This window comes from Sycon ciliatum, chromosome 1, assembly GCF_964019385.1.
Source record: "Sycon ciliatum chromosome 1, ocSycCili1.1, whole genome shotgun sequence".
Lineage (NCBI taxonomy): Eukaryota > Metazoa > Porifera > Calcarea > Leucosolenida > Sycettidae > Sycon > Sycon ciliatum.
The window spans coordinates 38,305,800-38,323,521 of record NC_088643.1 but is presented as its reverse complement, the minus strand read 5'-3'; the positions used below and the strand labels follow the sequence as shown (position 1 = coordinate 38,323,521).

The window sequence follows — 17,722 nt, the reverse complement described above, 5'->3', positions numbered from 1 at the left end:
GTCCTCACCGAGTAGCGACAAGGCCTCTAGCAAGGCAGACAACAAGGTGCATGGAACGGCATTGTCTGTCAGGGAAGGGGAGTGCAACAAACCAAGTACCACAACTACACCAGTGTCCTTGAGAACTGTTCCAGTGATACTACGCAACGCCAATAGACAAGTGGTTGTGAATGCTATTCTCGACGACGGGAGTACAATGTCATATATAAATGCTGATGTAGCCGCTGAATTAGGGTTACAGGGTCATACTGAGAAGGTGACAATCAGCACGCTCAATGGACGGCAGGAAACATTCTCCACTACTCCTGTCTCTGTGAACATCTCCGGCCTGGACGGACGTGAGACAGCTCGAATAGAAGCAAGAACAACGCGACGAGTTGTGGGAGACCTCCCCGCAATTGATTGGCGTCAACATGGCCCAAAATGGAAACACTTGAAGGGCATCCAGTTTCCAGCCATTAATGACAATCGAGGCGTGGATCTCCTCATTGGAAATGATCATGCTAACCTGCACGAATCGCTGAGGGACATTCGTGGGCAACCAGGTGAGCCGATTGCCCGTCTAACACCACTGGGCTGGACTTGTGTTGGACCAACGGCAACAACGTCACATGCACATACCGCCATCACTCTGTACGCGGGTGACAGGCACGAAATGGAAGCCGACACTCTCCTCCGACAGTTCTGGGAGCTCGAAAAGACCGACTCGGATTTGGAAACCGCATTCAGTCCAGATGATCAGACCATCGTGGATGCAACTGTCAAATCAATGGTGAAGAACGACCAGAGACATCAAGTAAGTGTGCCGTGGCGTAAAGACGGCCCACAACTGCCCAACAACCAATAGATGGCAATGCAGCGACTCCGTAGTACCGAACGGCGTTTAGCAAAGCAACCAGATGTAGCAGCATCATACGACAAAATCATTCAACAGTATGTGGAAAAAGGGTACGTTCGACTAGTCTTACCAGGCGAGCCCCCTCCACCATCCAAATGGCTGCTACCACACTTCCCAGTACTCAGACCGGACAAGAGTACTACCAAGGTGCGTATCGTGTTTGATGCATCTGCTCGCCTTAATGGAGTCTCGCTGAATGATACGATACATCAGGGTCCTAAGCTGCAACAGGATCTAGCGAAAGTACTACTTCGCTTCCGCAAGAATCCGATCGCAGTGGCCTGTCATATCAGTGAGATGTATCTCCAAATTCATCTTGCTGAAGAGGATCGTCCGTACCACCGATTTCTGTGGCGCAGTGACCCAGGGCGGGACAATGAACCAGACGAGTATGAATTCACCAGAGTCGTGTTCGGTGTCAATTGCTCACCATTCCTCGCACAGCTGGTCACCCAGGAGCACGCTAAGGCAAACAGTAGCAAATGGCCGCAAGCAGCTGAGACCGTCCTTCAGTCGACATACATGGATGACAGTCTGGATTCAGCACCATCAGTTGCAGATGCAATCAGCCTCTATCGACAACTTTCAGATCTGTGGAGTGACACTGGAATGGTTGCTCGCAAGTGGATCTCCAATTCAAAGGAAGTACTAGAGCAGATACCAGCAACAGACCGAGCACTGCAAGTCGACCTCAGTAAAAGTGATTTGCCCTCAGTGAAGACGCTAGGAGTGCAATACGATGCAACTAGTGACGCCTTCTCGTTCAAGCTCTCACCGCTACCGGAAACATTTCAGTACACAAAGCGGAATGTGCTGAAACGAGTGGCGACAATATTCGATCCCTTGGGTCTTCTGGCTCCTCTGACAATCCGAGCCAAGATGTTGCTGCAAGATATGTGGGCAGACGGTGTCGCTTGGGATGATCCATTGGACCCACAGCTGTGCCAAGCTGTCCGGCAGTGGTTTGAAGAACTCCCACTGCTTGCATCAGTCGCCATTCCGCGGTGTCTCCAGCCACCGGATCAGCCAGTAGCTTCAAACGTCCAATGCCACATCTTCGCTGACGCTTCAGAAAAGGCGCATGGAGCAGTTGCCTACTACCGAGTGCAGGGCAGTACAGATGAAGTAACATCACGATTGATTGCAGCGAAATCGAGAATAGCCCCTCTGTCAACAACTAGCATCCCGCGCCTGGAGTTACAAGCAGCAGTGATTGCGACACAGCTGGCTAGGCAGATCGCCAACGCGTTGGCACTACCGAAGTCAGCCCTGGTGTTCTGGACGGATAGCATGAACGTCCTGTATTGGATCCGTGGCCAAAGCAAGAGGTATAAAACGTTCGTGGCCAACCGAGTCAGCGAAATACAAGGGTTCTCGGAACCAGCGCAATGGCATCATGTACCAACCGAGCAAAACCCAGCCGACAAGATATCACGAGGGTGTTCAGTGCAACAAGTAGATGACAGCATGTGGTGGAATGGTCCATCATATCTACTACAGGATGCTACAACTTGGCCACAGCGGGTGGAGACCAAGGTCAATGTCGAGACGATGCGCAAGGAAGAGAAGAAAGAACAACAGCAGACCAACGCAATTACAAGCCTGTTTCAGACAGCGGCCGACAATGACAAGACGACAGGTCCTAGCAACCAGCAACAGCAGCAATGGCGGCTTGACCCCGAGCGCTTCGGATCATGGAGCCGACTACTCCGCGCAAGGGCGTTAGTGAGACGCTTCGTGACCAATTGTCGTACAATCAAGTCCGACAGAATGACAGGTCCGCTCTCATCAGCAGAGATCAGTGATGCAGAGACCGAGGTTTTGAAGATGGCCCAACATGATGCCTTCTCGGACGAGATCAAGGTGCTCGGCCAGAGAAAAGTGGTGTCGGCAAGAAGCGAATTAAGCCCCATGAACCCAATGATCGACGACAACGGTGTACTGCGCTGTCAAGGAAGACTGGCATATGCAGAGTACCTGCCAGAGGATACAGTGCACCCAGCTCATCATTCAGCACTATCATGAGTTAGCTCAGCATGTGGGAGGCACTAACCACATCCTCGCTAATATCAGTGCGCGATTCTGGATCAATGCCGCCAGGGAAGCAATTCGTGAGATGGAACGGAAATGTCCGAGATGCAAGCTGCTGAAGGCCAAGCCTGCACATCAGATAATGGCTCCACTTCCACGCACCAGGATCACACCATCCTTCCGAGCTTTCGCAAGAACCGGAGTATATTTTGCCGGTCCATTTACCACGGTCCAAGGGCGTGGCAGAAAGAGGCAGAAGCGCTATCTATGTCTGTTTACGTGTCTCGCTACACGCGCAGTGCATTTGGAGCTTGCCTATGGACTCGACACAAGCTCATTCCTCAACGCCTTCTACAGATTCGTCGGACGCCGTGGTCTACCACAGCATATGTTATCAGACAATGGAACCAACTTTGTCGGCGCGCAGAGAGAGCTTCAGGAGTTACACGATGCTTTGGATCAAGACTGCATAGTACGGACGACCGCCGATCAGGGCATTCATTGGCAGTTCAATCCACCAGCCGCTCCACACTTTGGAGGATCGTTCGAGGTGATGGTCCGAGCTGCCAAACGTGCTATCTACGCCATACTTGGAAATGCTGAGACAACAGACGAAGAATTGACAAGTGCATTGGTTGGTGCAGAAAGCCTAATCAACTCGAGGCCCCTGACCTATCAGTCAAGCCATCCGCTCGATGAGACGCCACTCACACCCAATCATTTCCTGTTCGGCCAGATGGGAGGTGTGTTTGCTCCATCAACAGTCGACCACACGAGCTTCAATCCTCAACGACGGTGGCGACGAGTACAAGAACTGGTGCGCCACTTCTGGGAGAGATGGATCAAGGAGTGGCTACCAAGCCTGAGCGCCAGACAGAAGTGGAAGAAGCCTCAAAGTGAAGTTCAAGTCGGTGATGTCATGCTACTTCTGTCACCCGATACACCACGAGGGCACTGGCCATTGGCACGAGTGCTGGAAACGTATCCAGGCCGAGACGGTCACGTACGAGTAGCGAAGGTGAAGGTTGGTGAGAAGACCTTTGTGCGACCTATTGCAAGGTTGTGCCCATTGGAAGCCACACCAGAGTGAGTAACATTGTGAACTGTAGTATGCGACACATGCAAGTGAAGTCATCGCAGTGACACATTATTGCCATTCAGTGTATCACGAGTTAGATTCTTAGTTATCTGTGTGATACTACAATTTGTAGTAGTTCTACTATGATGCAATTTGTATTGCCATAGATCTCCGTTATGGCACACTTTCGATATGAGATATCGAGGAAGGGGAGAATTGATAAGAAGAGCCTCTATTTAGCACTGAGTTCTGCTTCTTTTGGTGCGTGACGGGCATTGTTCTACTATGCAACAATTGCGCGTGTATTATGTCCGTGTTGCAAGCTTTGTACGCTGCTTGTTCAGGACTCACCTTCACTACTATGCAATATTTGCCATTATGCCAGATTACGCTGGCACTTGCAGTGCACTAATTATTTCTTGTTTCTATATGCTTGAGTTGTATCTGTCGCGTATCTTTCTTGGCTCGATATGAGTCCGTTTATATCTGTAGCCACCCTGTCCACGCCGGCAGGGGGTCGCATGGGTTCATGACCTTTACGTTTCCGGCGTTTTGTACATTTCTGTTGTACCAGCGCTGCTGCTAATTTGTCGTAGGTTGCATATATGGCCCCGCATGTGCCGTACGCGTGGCGCTTTCTTTGCTTTTGATATTGCTGTTGCTCCCTGCTTGGGGGAGTGTCGTGAGAGAAAGAGGGGCTTGTTCTGTCTACCTCAGCCGTGAGAGGTTTGCATTTTCTTTGCTTTCGCGATGAGTTATCAAAGTTAGTTGACAATAAGAAAAGAACAACGTTGTCATGTGAGTTTTTGTCGAGAGCAAACTGGGCTCCGGGTTCGTCATCATCAGTTAGGGTTAGGGTTAATGTTTTTTTATAGTTTGTTGGTCGTTTTCGGCAGCATTGGTTCAGGATTAGGCTTAGAATTGCAATTAGCTGTACCCCTTCCTAATAGCCTTGGGTTTAGGGCTAGGGCTAGAGTTAGGGCTAGGGTTAGGATTAGGGTTAGGGTTAGGGTTAGGGTTAGGGTTAATGTTTTTATGTCGTTTTTATTCCTCGTTTTCAACTGCATTAGTTCAAGGCCGGGGTTAGAATTGCAAATAAATGTAAGCTTGGGTATTAGATTTGGTTTAGGGCTATGGCTAGAGTTAGGGTTAGGGTTAGGGTTAGGGTTAATGATTTTTGTCGTTTTTTTACTCGTTTTCAACAGCATTAGTTCAAAGCCAGGCTTAGAAATTCAAATAAATGGAAGCTTTAGGTATTAGATTTGGTTCGGGGCAAGGGTCAGTATTTGGGTTAGGGTTAGGGTTAGGGTTAGGGTTAGCGTTTGATTTTGCGTTTGCACCAGCATTCGCATTGCCTGTGTCTTAGAATTGCAATTAGCTGAATGGCTTGGTATTATATTTTGGTTTAGGATTAGGGTTAGGGTTAGGGTTAGGGTTAGGGTTAGGGTTAGGGTTAGGGTCAGGGTTAATGTTTTTTATCGTTTTTTGATCATTTCGCCAGCATTGGTTCAGGATTAGGCTTAGAATTGCAATTAGCTGTACCCCTTCCTAAAAGCCTCGGGTTTAGGGCTAGGGCTAGAGTTAGGGTTAGGGTTATGGTTAGGGTTAGGGTTAATGTTTTTTTGTCGTTTTTATTACTCGTTTTCAACAGCATTAGTTCAAGGCCAGGCTTAGAATTGCAAATAAATGTAAGCTTGGGTATTAGATTTGGTTTAGGCCTAGGGCTAGAGTTAGGGTTAGGGTTAGGGTTAGGGTTAGGGTTAGGGTTAGGGTTAATGTTTTTTGGTCTTTTTCAACAGCATTAGTTCAAGGCCAGGCTTAGAATTGCAAATAAATGGAAGCTTAAGGTGTTAGATTTGGTTCAGGGCTAGTGTCAGTGTTTGGGTTAGGGTTAGGGTTAGGGTTAGGGTTAGGATTAGGGTTAGGGTTAGGGTTAGCGTTCGGTTTTGCGTTTGCACCAGCATTCGCATTGCCTGTGGTATTATATTTTGGTTTAGGATTAGGGTTAGGGTTGGGGTTAGGGTTAGGGTTAGGGTTAGGGTTAGGGTTAATGTTGTTATCGTTTTTTGATCGTTTTCGCCAGCATTGGCTCAGGATTAGGCTTAGAATTGCAATTAGCTGTACCCCTTCCTAATAGCCTTGGGTTTAGGGCTAGGGCTAGAGTTAGGGTTAGGGTTAGGGTTAGGGTTAGGGTTAGGGTTAGGGTTAATGTTTTTATGTCGTTTTTATTACTCGTTTTCAACAGCATTATTTCAAGGCCAGGCTTAGAATTGCATATAAATGGAAGCTTAAGGTGTTAGATTTGGTTCAGGGCTAGGGTCGGTGTTTGGGTTAGGGTTAGGGTTAGGGTTAGGATAAGGGTTAGGGTTAGGGTTACGGTTACGGTTAATGTTATTTTTTTCGTTTTTTGATCGTTTTCGCCAGCCTTGGTTCAGAATTAGGCTTAGAATTTCAATTAGCTGTACCCCTTCCTAATAGCGTTTGGTTTATGGCTAGGGCTAGGGTTAGGGTTAGTGTTAGGGGTAGGGTTAGGATTAGGGTTAGGGTTAGGGTATGGGTTCGGTTTTGCGTTTGCACCAGCATTCGCATTGCCTGTGGCTTAGAATTGCAATTAGCTGTATGCCTTGGTATTAGATTTTGGTGTAAGATGAGGGTTAGGGTTGGGGAAAGGGTTAGGGTTAGGGTTAAGGTTAGGGTTAGGGTTAATATTTTTTATCGTTTTGTGATCGTTTTCGCCAGCATTGTTTCAGGATTAGGCTTAGAATTGCAATTAGCTGTACCCCTGACTAATTGCCTTTGGTTTAGGGCTAGGGCCTAGAATTCGGGTTAGGGTTAGGGTTATGGTTAGCGTTTGATTTTGCGTTTGCGCCAGCAATCGCATTGCCTGTGTCTTAGAACTGCAATTATCTATATGCCTTGGTATTATATTTTGGTTTAGGATTAGGGTTAGGGTTTGTGTTAGGGTTAGGGTTTAATGAACCGGGTTAGGTTTAGGGTTAGGGTTAATGTTTTTCATCGTTTTTTGATAATTTTCAGATAGGGTTTTTTGTCGTTATTTTACTCGTTTTCAAATGCATTAGTTCAAGGCCAGGCTTAGAATTGCAAATAAAAGTAAGCTTGGATATTAGATTTGGTTCATTGCTAGGGTCAGTGTTTGGGTTAGGGTTAGGGTTAGGGTTAGGGTTAGGGTTAGGGTTAGGGTTAGTGTTTGGTTTTGCCTTAGCACGAGCATTCGCATTGCCCGTGGCTTAGAAATTGCAATTAGCTGTATGCCTTGGTATTGGATTTTGGTTTAAGATGAGGGTTAGGGTTGGGGTTAGGGTTAGTATAAGGGTTAGGGTTAGGGTTAGGGTTAATGTTTTTTATCGTTTTTTGATCGTGTTCGCCAGCATTGGTTCAGGATTAGGCTTAGGATTGCAATTAGCTGTACCCCTTGCTAATAGTCTATGGTTTAGGGCTAGGGCTAGAGTTAGGGCTAGAGTTAGGGTTAGGGTTGGGGTTAGGGTTAGGGTTAGGGTTAGCGATTGGTTTTGCGTTTGCACCAGTATTCGCACTGCCTGTCTTAGAATTGTAATTAGCTGTATGTTTTGGTATTAGATTTTGGTTTAGGATAATGGTTACGGTTGGGGTTAGGGTTAGGGTTAGGGTTAATGTTTTTTTATCGTTTTTTGGTCGTTTTCGCCAGCATTGGTTCAGGATTAGGCTTAGATTTGCAATTAGCTGTACCCCTTCCTAATAGCCTTGGGTTTAGGGCTAGGGCTAGAGTTAGGGCTAGGGTTAGGATTAGGGTTAGGGTTAGGTTTAGGGTTAGGGTTAATGTTTTTATGTCGTTTTTATTCCTCGTTTTCAACAGCATTAGTTCAAGGCCGGGCTTAGAATTGCAAATAAATGTAAGCTTGGGTATTATATTTGGTTTAGGGCTAGGGCTAGAGTTAGGGTTAGGGTTAGGGTTAAGGCTAGGGTTAGGGTTCATGTTTTTTTGTCGTTTTTTTAATCGTTTTCAACAGCATTAGTTCAAAGCCAGGCTTAGAAATTCAAATAAATGGAACCTTTTAAAGGTATTAGATTTGGTTCGGGGCTAGGGTCAGTATTTGGGTTAGGGTTAGGGTTAGTGTTAGGGTTAGGGTTTGGGTTAGCGTTTGATTTTGCGTTTGCACCAGCATTCGCATTGCCTGTGTCTTAGAATTGCAATTAGCTGTATGACTTGGTATTATATTTTGGTTTAGATTTAGGGTTAGGGTTTGGGTTAGGGTTAGAGTTGGGGTTAGGGTTGAGGTTAGGGTAAATGTTTTTTTTCGTTTTTTGATCATTTCGCCAGCATTGGTTCAGGATTAGGCTTAGAATTGCAATTAGCTGTACCCGTTCCTAATAGTCTTTGGTTTAGGGCTAGGGCTAGAGTTAGGGTTAGGGTTAGGGTTAGGGTTAGGGTTAGGGTTAGGGTTAATATTTTTTGTCGGTATTTTACTCGTTTTCAAATGCATTAGTTCAAGGCCAGGCTTAGAATTGCAAATAAAAGTAGGCGTGGATATTAGATGTAGTTCATAGCTAGGGTCAGTGCTTGGGTTAGAGTTAGGGTTAGGGTTAGGGTTAGGGTTAGCGTTTGGTTTTGCGTTTGCAACAGCATTCGCATTGCCCGTGGCTTAGAATTGCAATTAGCTGTATGCCTTGGTATTAGATTTTGGTTTAAGATGAGGGTTAGGGTTGGGGAAAGGGTTAGGGTTAGGGTTAGGGTTAGGGTTAGGGTTAATATTTTTTTATCGTTTTGTGATCGTTTTCGCCAGCATTGTTTCAGGATTAGGCTTAGAATTGCAATTAGCTGTACCACTTCCTAATCGCCTTTGGTTTAGGGCTAGGGCCTAGAATTAGGCTAAGGGTTAGGGTTAGGGTTAGGGTTAGGGTTAGCGTTTGATTTTGCGTTTGCACCAGCAATCGCATTGCCTGTGTCTTAGAACTGCAATTAGCTATATGCCTTGGTATTATATTTTGGTTTAGGATTAGGGTTAGGGTTTGTGTTAGGGTTAGGGTTTAATGAACCGGGTTAGGTTTAGGGTTAGGGTTAATGTTTTTTATCGTTTTTTGATCATTTCGCCAGCATTGGTTCAGGATTAGGCTTAGGATTGCAATTAGCTGTACCCGTACCTAATAGTCTTTGGTTTAGGGCTAGGGCTAGAGTTAGGGGTAGGGTTAGGGTTAGGGTTAGGGTTAGGGTTAGGGTTAATGTTTTTTTGTCGTTATTTTACTCGTTTTCAGTGCATTAGGTCAAGGCCAGGCTTAGAATTGCAAATAAAAGTAAGCTTTTGTATTAGATTAGGTTCATTGCTAGGGTCAGTGTTTGGGTTAGGGTTAGGGTTAGGGTTAGGGTTAGGGTTAGGGTTAGCGTTTGGTTTTGCGTTTGCATCAGCATTCGCATTGCCCGTGGCTTAGAATTGCAATTAGCTGTATGCCTTGGTATTAGATTTTGGTTTAGGATGTAGTAGTAGTAGTAGTAGTAGTAGTAGATTTTATTATTTTACTAGGGGAGTCCCAACAGGCGTTGCCTTTTTACTGGGAACCCTAGGTGAATTTTTACCATGTTTACATACAGAGTAAGAGACGGGGACTGACGGCAGTCAGTGGGAAGAGCATTCCATCTGTCTGCCGCCAGGAAAGAAATAGAACGCATGCCATATTGCGTAGAAACAGGCGGAAGAACTAATGCGCGCTGTGCCTGGCCGCGCGTGCGAGCCTGGTGTCCAGGCACAGCAGCCCTAAGCTGGAACAAGGATTGGAGAAGGGGACTAGCAAGATGTGGGGTCAAGCAGCGGTACACGAAAACATAGAGTTTAAGATTTGTGCGCTGTTCAAAAGAATAGAGATGATATTTGCGGAGAACAATTTCAGTAGACATCATACGGTCAAACCCCAAAACTTTCTTCATTGCTATGTGACTGACCGTCACGATTTTATTGAACAGGGTGGCGCTGAGACAGTGCAGATAAGCGTTACTGGCATAGTCGAGAGTCGATTGCACAATGGATAAATAGAACGTCCTCTTCGCTTCAGGTGTTAGGTTTTTTCGGCCATGTCTGAAGGCAGCAATCTTGCCGAACACCGCACCGCAGACCTTCTCGACTTGCGGCTGGAAGGTGAGATGCTCGTCGATGAGTAGTCCGAGATACTTCACGGTGGCTGCAGGGGTGAGGGGCTTGCCTTTACAAACTAGGGGGATTGGTAGATGCGGCACAGGTTGGCGTGGGCGCCGAAGGACCAGGAACTGCGTCTTGTCAGGGTTCATGAGAAGTCCTTTGTCATCAAAGTAGAGCTCCAGAGCGCTAAGGTCATCCTGAAGCTTTCGCAGCATGACAGAGAGGTCCGTTCCAATGACGAAAAAGGCGATGTCGTCGGCATAGAGCTGAGAAATACTGTTCCGAACAATCTGTGGAACCTTGCGGATGTAGACGCAAAAGAGGAGGGGGCCAATGAGATGAGGGTTAGGGTTGGATTTAGGGTTAGGGTAAGGGTTAGGGTTAATGTTTTTTATCGTTTTTTGATCGTTTTTGCCAGCATTGGTTCAGGATTAGGCTTAGAATTGAAATTAGCTGTACCCCTTCCTAATAGCTTTAGGTTTAGGGCTAGGGCTAGAGTTAGGGCTAGGGTTAGGATTAGGGTTAGGGTTAGGGTTAATGTTTTTATGTCGTTTTAAATTCCTCGTTTTCAACAGTATTAGTTCAAGGCCAGGCTTAGAATTGCAAATAAATGTAAGTTTGGGTATTAGATTTGCTTTAGGGCTAGGGCTAGAGTTCGGGTTAGGGTTAGGGTTAGGGTTAGGGTTAATGTTTTTTTGTCGTTTTTTTACTCGTTTTCAACAGCATTAGTTCAAGGCCAGGCTTAGAAATTCAAATAAATGGAAGCTTAAGGTATTAGATTTGGTTGAGGGCTAGGGTCAGTATTTGGGTTAGGGTTAGGGTTAGGGTTAGGGTTAAGGTTAGGGTTAGGGTTAGGGCTAGCGTTTGATTATGCGTTTGCAACAGCATTCGCATTGCCTGTGTCTTAGAATTGCAATTAGCTGAATGGCTTGGTATTATGTTTTCGTTTAGGATTAAGATTAGGGTTTCGGTTAGGGTTAGAGTTAGGGTTAGGGTTAAGGTTTTTCATCGTTTTTTGATCATTTCACCAGCATTGGTTCAGGATTAGGCTTAGATTAGGCTTAGAATTGCAATTAGCTGTACCCGTTCCTAATAGTCTTTGGTTTAGAGCTAGGGCTAGAGATAGGGTTAGGGTAAGGGTTAGGGTTAGGGTTAAGGTTTATGTTTTTTTGTCGTTATTTTACTCGTTTTCAAATGCATTAGTTCAAGGCCAGGCTTAGAATTGCAAATAAAAGTAAGCGTGGATATTAGATTTAGTTCATTGCTAGGGTCAGTGCTTGGGTTAGGGTTAGGGTTAGGGTTAGGTTTAGGGTTAGGGTAAGCGTTTGATTTTGCGTTTGCAACAGCATTCGCATTGCCCGTGGCTTAGAATTGCAATTAGCTGTATGCCTTGGTATTAGATTTTGGTTTAAGATGAGGGTTAGGGTTGGGGTTAGGGTTAGGGTTAGGGTTAAGGTTAGGGTTAGGGTTAATTATTTTTTATCGTTTTGTGATCGTTTTCGCCAGCATTGGTTCAGGATTAGGCCTTACATAGCAATTAGCTGTATCCCTTGAAAATAGTCTTTGGTTTAGGGCCAGGGCTAGAGTTAGGGCTGGGGTTAGGGTTAGGGTTGGGGTTAGGGTTAGGGTGAGGGTTAGGGTTAGGGTTAGGGTTAGGGTTAGGGTTAGCGATTGGTTTTGTGTTTGCACCAGTATTCGCATTGCCTGTGTCTTAGAATTGTAATTAGCTGTATGCCTTGGTATTAGATTTTGGTTTAGTATAAGGGTTACGGTTGGGGTTAGGGTTAGGGTTAGGGTTAGGTTAAGGGTTAATGTTTTTTATCGTTTTTTGATCGTTTTCGCCAGCATTGGTTCAGGATTAGGCTTAGAATTGCAATTAGCTGTACCCCTTCCTAATAGCCTTTGGTTTAAGGCTAGGGCTAGGGTTAGGGTTAGGGTTAGGGTTAGGGTTAAGGTTAGGGTTAGGGTTAGGGTTAGGGTTAGGGTTAGGGTCAATGTTTTTTTGTCGTTTTTTTACTCGTTTTCCACAGCATTAGTTCAAGGCCAGGCTTCGAATTGCATATAAATGGAAGCTTAAGGTGTTAGATTTGGTTCAGGGCTAGGGTCGGGGTTTGGGTTAGGATTAGGGTTAGGGTTAGGGTTAGGATTAGGGTTATGGTTAGGGTTACGGTTACGGTTAATGTTTTTTTATCGTTATTTGATCGTTTTCGCCAGCCTTGGTTCAGAATTAGGCTTAGAATTGCAATTAGCTGTACCCCTTCCTAATAGCCTTTGGTTTATGGATAGGGCTAGGGTTAGGGTTAGTGTTAGGGGTAGGGTTAGGATTAGGGTTACAGTTAGGGTAAGCGTCCGGTTTTGCGTTTGCACCAGCATTCGCATTGCCTGTGGCTTAGAATTGCAATTAGCTGTATGCCTTGGTATTATATTTTGGTTTAGGATTAGGGTTAGGGTTGGTGTTACGGTTAGGGTTAGGGTTAGGGTTAGGGTTAGGGGTAATGTTTTTTATCGTTTTTTGATCGTTTTCGCAAGCATTGGTTCAGGATTAGGCTTAGAATTGCAATTAGCTGTACCCCTTCCTAATAGCCTTGGGTTTAGGGCTAGGGCTAGAGTTAGGGTTAGGGTTAGGGTTAGGGTTGGGGTTAGGGTTAGGGTTAGGGTTAGGGTTAGGGTGAGCGATTGGTTTTCCGTTTGCACCAGTATTCGCATTGCCCGTCTTAGAATCGTAATTAGCTGTATGTCTTGGTATTAGATTTTGGTTTAGGATAAGGATTACGGTTGGGGTTAGGGTTAGGGTTAGGGTTAGGGTTAATGTTTTTATCGTTTTTTGGTCGTTTTCGCCAGCAGTAGTTCAGGATTAGGCTTAAAATTGCAATTAGCTGTACCCCTTCCTAATAGCCTTGGGTTTAGGGCTACGGCTAGAGTTAGGGTTAGGGTGAATGATTTTATGTCGTTTTTTACTTGTTTTTAAGAGCATTAGTTCAAGGCCAGGCTTAGAAATTCAAATAAATGGAAGTTTAAGGTATTAGATTTGGTCCAGGGCTAGGGTCAGTATTTGGGTTAGGGTTAGGGTTAGGGTTAGGGTTAGGGTTAGGGTTAGGGTTAGGGTTACGGTTAGCGTTTGGTTTTGCGTTTGCAAGAGCATTCGCATTGCCCGTGGCTCAGAATTCCAATTAGCTGTATGCCTTGGTATTATATTTTGGTTTAAGATGAGGGTTAGGGTTGGGGAAAGGGTTAGGGTTAGGGTTAGGGTAAGGGTTAGGATTAGTGTTTTTTTTATCGTTTTGTGATCGTTTTCGCCAGCATTGGTTCAGGATTAGGCTTAGAATTGCAATTAGCTGTACCCCTTGCTAATAGTCTTTGGTTTAGGGCTAGGGCTAGAGTTAGGGCTAGGGTTAGGGTTAGGGTTAGGGTAAGGGTTAGGGTTAGGGTTCAGGGTTAGCGATTGGTTTTGCGTTTGCACCAGTATTCGCATTCCCTGTGTCTTAGAATTGTAATTAGCTGTATGCCTTGGTATTAGATTTTGGTTTAGGATAAGGGTTACGGTTGGGGTTAGGGTTAGGGTTAGGGTTAGGGTTAGGGTTAGGGTTAGAGTTAATGTTTTTTATCGTTTTTATTCCTCGTTTTCAATAGCATGAGTTCAAGGCCGTGCTTAGAATTGCAAATAAATGTAAGCTTGGGTATTAGATTTGGTTTAGGGCTAGGGCTAGAGTTAGGGTTAGGGTTAGGGTTAGGGTTAGGGTTAATGTTTTTTTGTCGTTTTTTTACTCGTTTTCAACAGCATTAGTTCAAAGCGAGGCTTAGAAATTCAAATAAATGGAAGCTTTTAAAGGTATTAGATTTGGTTAAGGGCTAGGGTCAGTATTTGGGTTAGGGTTAGGGTTAGGGTTAGGGTTAGCGTCTGATTTTGCGTTTGCACCAGCATTCGCATTGCCTGTATCTTAGAATTGCAATTAGCTGGTATGGCTTGGTATTATATTTTGGTTTAGGATTAGGGTTAGGGTTTGGGTTAGGGTTAGAGTTAGGGTTAGGGTTAGGGTTAGGGTTAATGTTTTTTATCGTTTTTTGATCATTTCGCCAGCATTGGTTCAGGATTAGGCTTAGAATTGCAATTAGCTGTACCCGTTCCTAACAGTCTTTCGTTTAGGGCTAGGGCTAGAGTTAGGGTTAGGGTTAGGGTTAGGGTTAGGGTTAGGTTTAATGGTTTTGTCTTTATTTTACTCGTTTTCAAATGCATTAGTTCAAGGCCAGGCTTAGAATTGCAAATAAAAGTAAGCATGGATATTAAATTTAATTCACTGCTAGGGTCAGTGCTTGGGTTGGGGTTAGGGTTAGGGTTAGGGTTAGGGTTAGCGTTTGGTTTTGCGTTTGCAACAGCATTCGCATTGCCCGTGGCTCAGAATTGCAATAAGCTGTATGCCTTGGTATTAGATTTTGGTTTAAGATGAGGGTTAGGGTTGGGGAAAGGGTTAGGGTTAGGGTTAGGGTAAGGGTTAGGGTTAGTGTTTTTTTTATCGTTTTGTGATCGTTTTCGCCAGCATTGGTTCAGGATTAGGCTTAGAATTGCAATTAGCTGTACCCCTTGCTAATAGTCTTTGGTTTAGGGCTAGGGCTAGAGTTAGGGCTAGGGTTAGGGTTAGGGTTAGGGTTAGGGTTAGGGTTCAGGGTTAGCGATTGGTTTTGCGTTTGCACCAGTATTCGCATTCCCTGTGTTAGAATTGTAATTAGCTGTATGCCTTGGTATTAGATTTTGGTTTAGGATAAGGGTTACGGTTGGGGTTAGGGTTAGGGTGAGGGTTAGGGTTAGGGTTAGGGTTAATGTTTTTTATCGTTTTTATTCCTCGTTTTCAATAGCATGAGTTCAAAGCCGTGCTTAGAATTGCAAATAAATGTAAGCTTGGGTATTAGATTTGGTTTAGGGCTAGGGCTAGAGATAGGGTTAGGGTTAGGGTTAGGGTTAATGTTTTTTTGTCGTTTTACTCGTTTTCAACAGCATTAGTTCAAAGCGAGGCTTAGAAATTCAAATAAATGGAAGCTTTTAAAGGTATTAGATTTGGTTAAGGGCTAGGGTCAGTATTTGGGTTAGGGTTAGGGTTAGGGTTAGGGTTAGCGTCTGATTTTGCGTTTGCACCAGCATTCGCATTGCCTGTATCTTAGAATTGCAATTAGCTGGTATGGCTTGGTATTATATTTTGGTTTAGGATTAGGGTTAGGGTTTGGGTTAGGGTTAGAGTTAGGGTTAGGGTTAGGGTTAGGGTTAATGTTTTTTATCGTTTTTTGATCATTTCGCCAGCATTGGTTCAGGATTAGGCTTAGAATTGCAATTAGCTGTACCCGTTCCTAACAGTCTTTCGTTTAGGGCTAGGGCTAGAGTTAGGGTTAGGGTTAGGGTTAGGGTTAGGGTTAGGTTTAATGGTTTTGTCGTTATTTTACTCGTTTTCAAATGCATTAGTTCAAGGCCAGGCTTAGAATTGCAAATAAAAGTAAGCATGGATATTAAATTTAATTCATTGCTAGGGTCAGTGCTTGGGTTAGGGTTAGGGTTAGGGTTAGGGTTAGGGTTAGCGTTTGGTTTTGCGTTTGCAACAGCATTCGCATTGCCCGTGGCTGAGAATTGCAATTAGCTGTATGCCTTGGTATTATATTTTGGTTTAAGATGAGGGTTAGGGTTGGGGAAAGGGTTAGGGTTAGGGTTAGGGTAAGGGTTAGGGTTAGTGTTTTTTTATCGTTTTGTGATCGTTTTCGCCAGAATTGGTTCAGGATTAGGCTTAGAATTGCAATTAGCTGTACCCCTTGCTAATAGTCTTTGGTTTAGGGCTAGGGCTAGAGTTAGGGCTAGGGTTAGGGTTAGGGTTAGGGTTAGGGTTAGGGTTAGGGTTCAGGGTTAGCGATTGGTTTTGCGTTTGCACCAGTATTCGCATTCCCTGTGTCTTAGAATTGTAATTAGCTGTATGCCTTGGTATTAGATTTTGGTTTAGGATAAGGGTTACGGTTGGGGTTAGGGTTAGGGTTAGGGTTAGGGTTAGGGTTAGGGTTAGGGTTAATGTTTTTTAGTCGTTTTACTCGTTTTCAACAGCATTAGTTCAAAGCGAGGTTTAGAAATTCAAATAAATGGAAGTTTTTAAAGGTATTAGATTTGGTTAAGGGCTAGGGTCAGTATTTGGGTTAGGGTTAGGGTTAGGGTTAGGGTTAGCGTCTGATTTTGCGTTTGCCCCAGCATTCGCATTGCCTGTATCTTAGAATTGCAATTAGCTGGTATGGCTTGGTATTATATTTTGGTTTAGGATTAGGGTTAGGGTTTGGGTTAGGGTTAGAGTTAGGGTTAGGGTTAGGGTTAGGGTTAATGTTTTTTATCGTTTTTTGATCATTTCGCCAGCATTATTTCAGGATTAGGCTTAGAATTGCAATTAGCTGTACCCGTTCCTAATAGTCTTTGGTTTAGGGCTAGGGCTAGAGTTAGGGTTAGGGTTAGGGTTAGGGTTAGGGTTAGGTTTAATGGTTTTGTCGTTATTTTTCTCGTTTTCAAATGCATTAGTTCAAGGCCAGGCTTAGAATTGCAAATAAAAGTAAGCATGGGTATTAAATTTAATTCATTGCTAGGGTCAGTGCTTGCGTTAGGGTTAGGGTTAGGGTTAGGGTTAGGGTTAGCGTTTGGTTTTGCGTTTGCAACAGCATTCGCATTGCCCGTGGCTCAGAATTGCAATTAGCTGTATGCCTTGGTATTAGATTTTGGTTTAAGATGAGGTTTAGGGTTGGGGAAAGGGTTAGGGTTACGGTTAGGGTTAGGGTTAGGGTTAGGTTTAATATTTTTTATCGTTTTGTGTTCGTTTTCGCCAGCATTTTTCCAGGATTAGGCTTAGAATTCCAATTAGCTGTACCCCTTCCTAATTGCCTTTGGTTCAGGGCTAGGGCCTAGAATTCGGGTTAGGGTTAGGGTTAGGGTTATGGTTAGCGTTTGATTTTGCGTTTGCACCAGCAATCGCATTGCCTGTGTCTTAGAACTGCAATTAGCTATATGCCTTGGTATTATATTTTGGTTTAGGATTAGGGTTAGGGTTTAATGAACCGGGTTAGGTTTACGGTTTGGGTTAATGTTTTTTATCGTTTTTTGGTCATTTTCAGATAGGGTTTTTTTGTCGTTATTTTACTCGTTTTCAAATGCATTAGTTCAAGGCCAGGGTTAGAATTGCAAATAAAAGTAAGCTTGGATATTATTATATTGGTTCATTGCTAGGGTCAGTGTTTGGGTTAGGGTTAGGGTTAGGGTTAGGGCTTTGCCCGTGCCTTAGAAATTGCAATTAGCTTTATGCCTTAGTATTAGATTTTGGTTTAAGATGAGGGTTAGGGTTGGGGTTAGGGTTAGGATTAGGGTTAGGGTTAGGATTAGGGTTAATGTTTTTTATCCTTTTTTGATCGTGTTCGCCAGCATTTGTTCAGGATTAGGCTTAGGATTGCAATTAGCTGTACCCCTTGCTAATAGTCTATGGTTTAGGGCTAGGGCTAGAGTTAGGGCTAGAGTTAGGGTTAGGGTTGGGGTTAGGGTTAGGGTTAGGGTTAGGGTTAGCGATTGGTTTTACGTTTGCACCAGTATTC

General features: G+C 44.4%; 1 protein-coding gene across 1 annotated transcript; it reads left to right on the top strand.

The window, feature by feature from the left end:
- The first annotated feature begins 847 nt into the window (after positions 1–847).
- LOC135804531 (uncharacterized) lies at positions 848–2,923 on the top strand. The gene has a single exon (XM_065318422.1). It carries the CDS (start codon positions 848–850, stop codon positions 2,921–2,923), a length of 2,076 nt encoding a protein of 691 aa, XP_065174494.1.
- The last annotated feature ends 14,799 nt before the right edge of the window (positions 2,924–17,722 follow it).

Bases quoted from the DNA above. Each gene is read 5' to 3' on its own strand.
- LOC135804531 (XM_065318422.1), top strand. From the start codon at position 848: ATGGCAATGCAGCGACTCCGTAGTACCGAACGGCGTTTAGCAAAGCAA.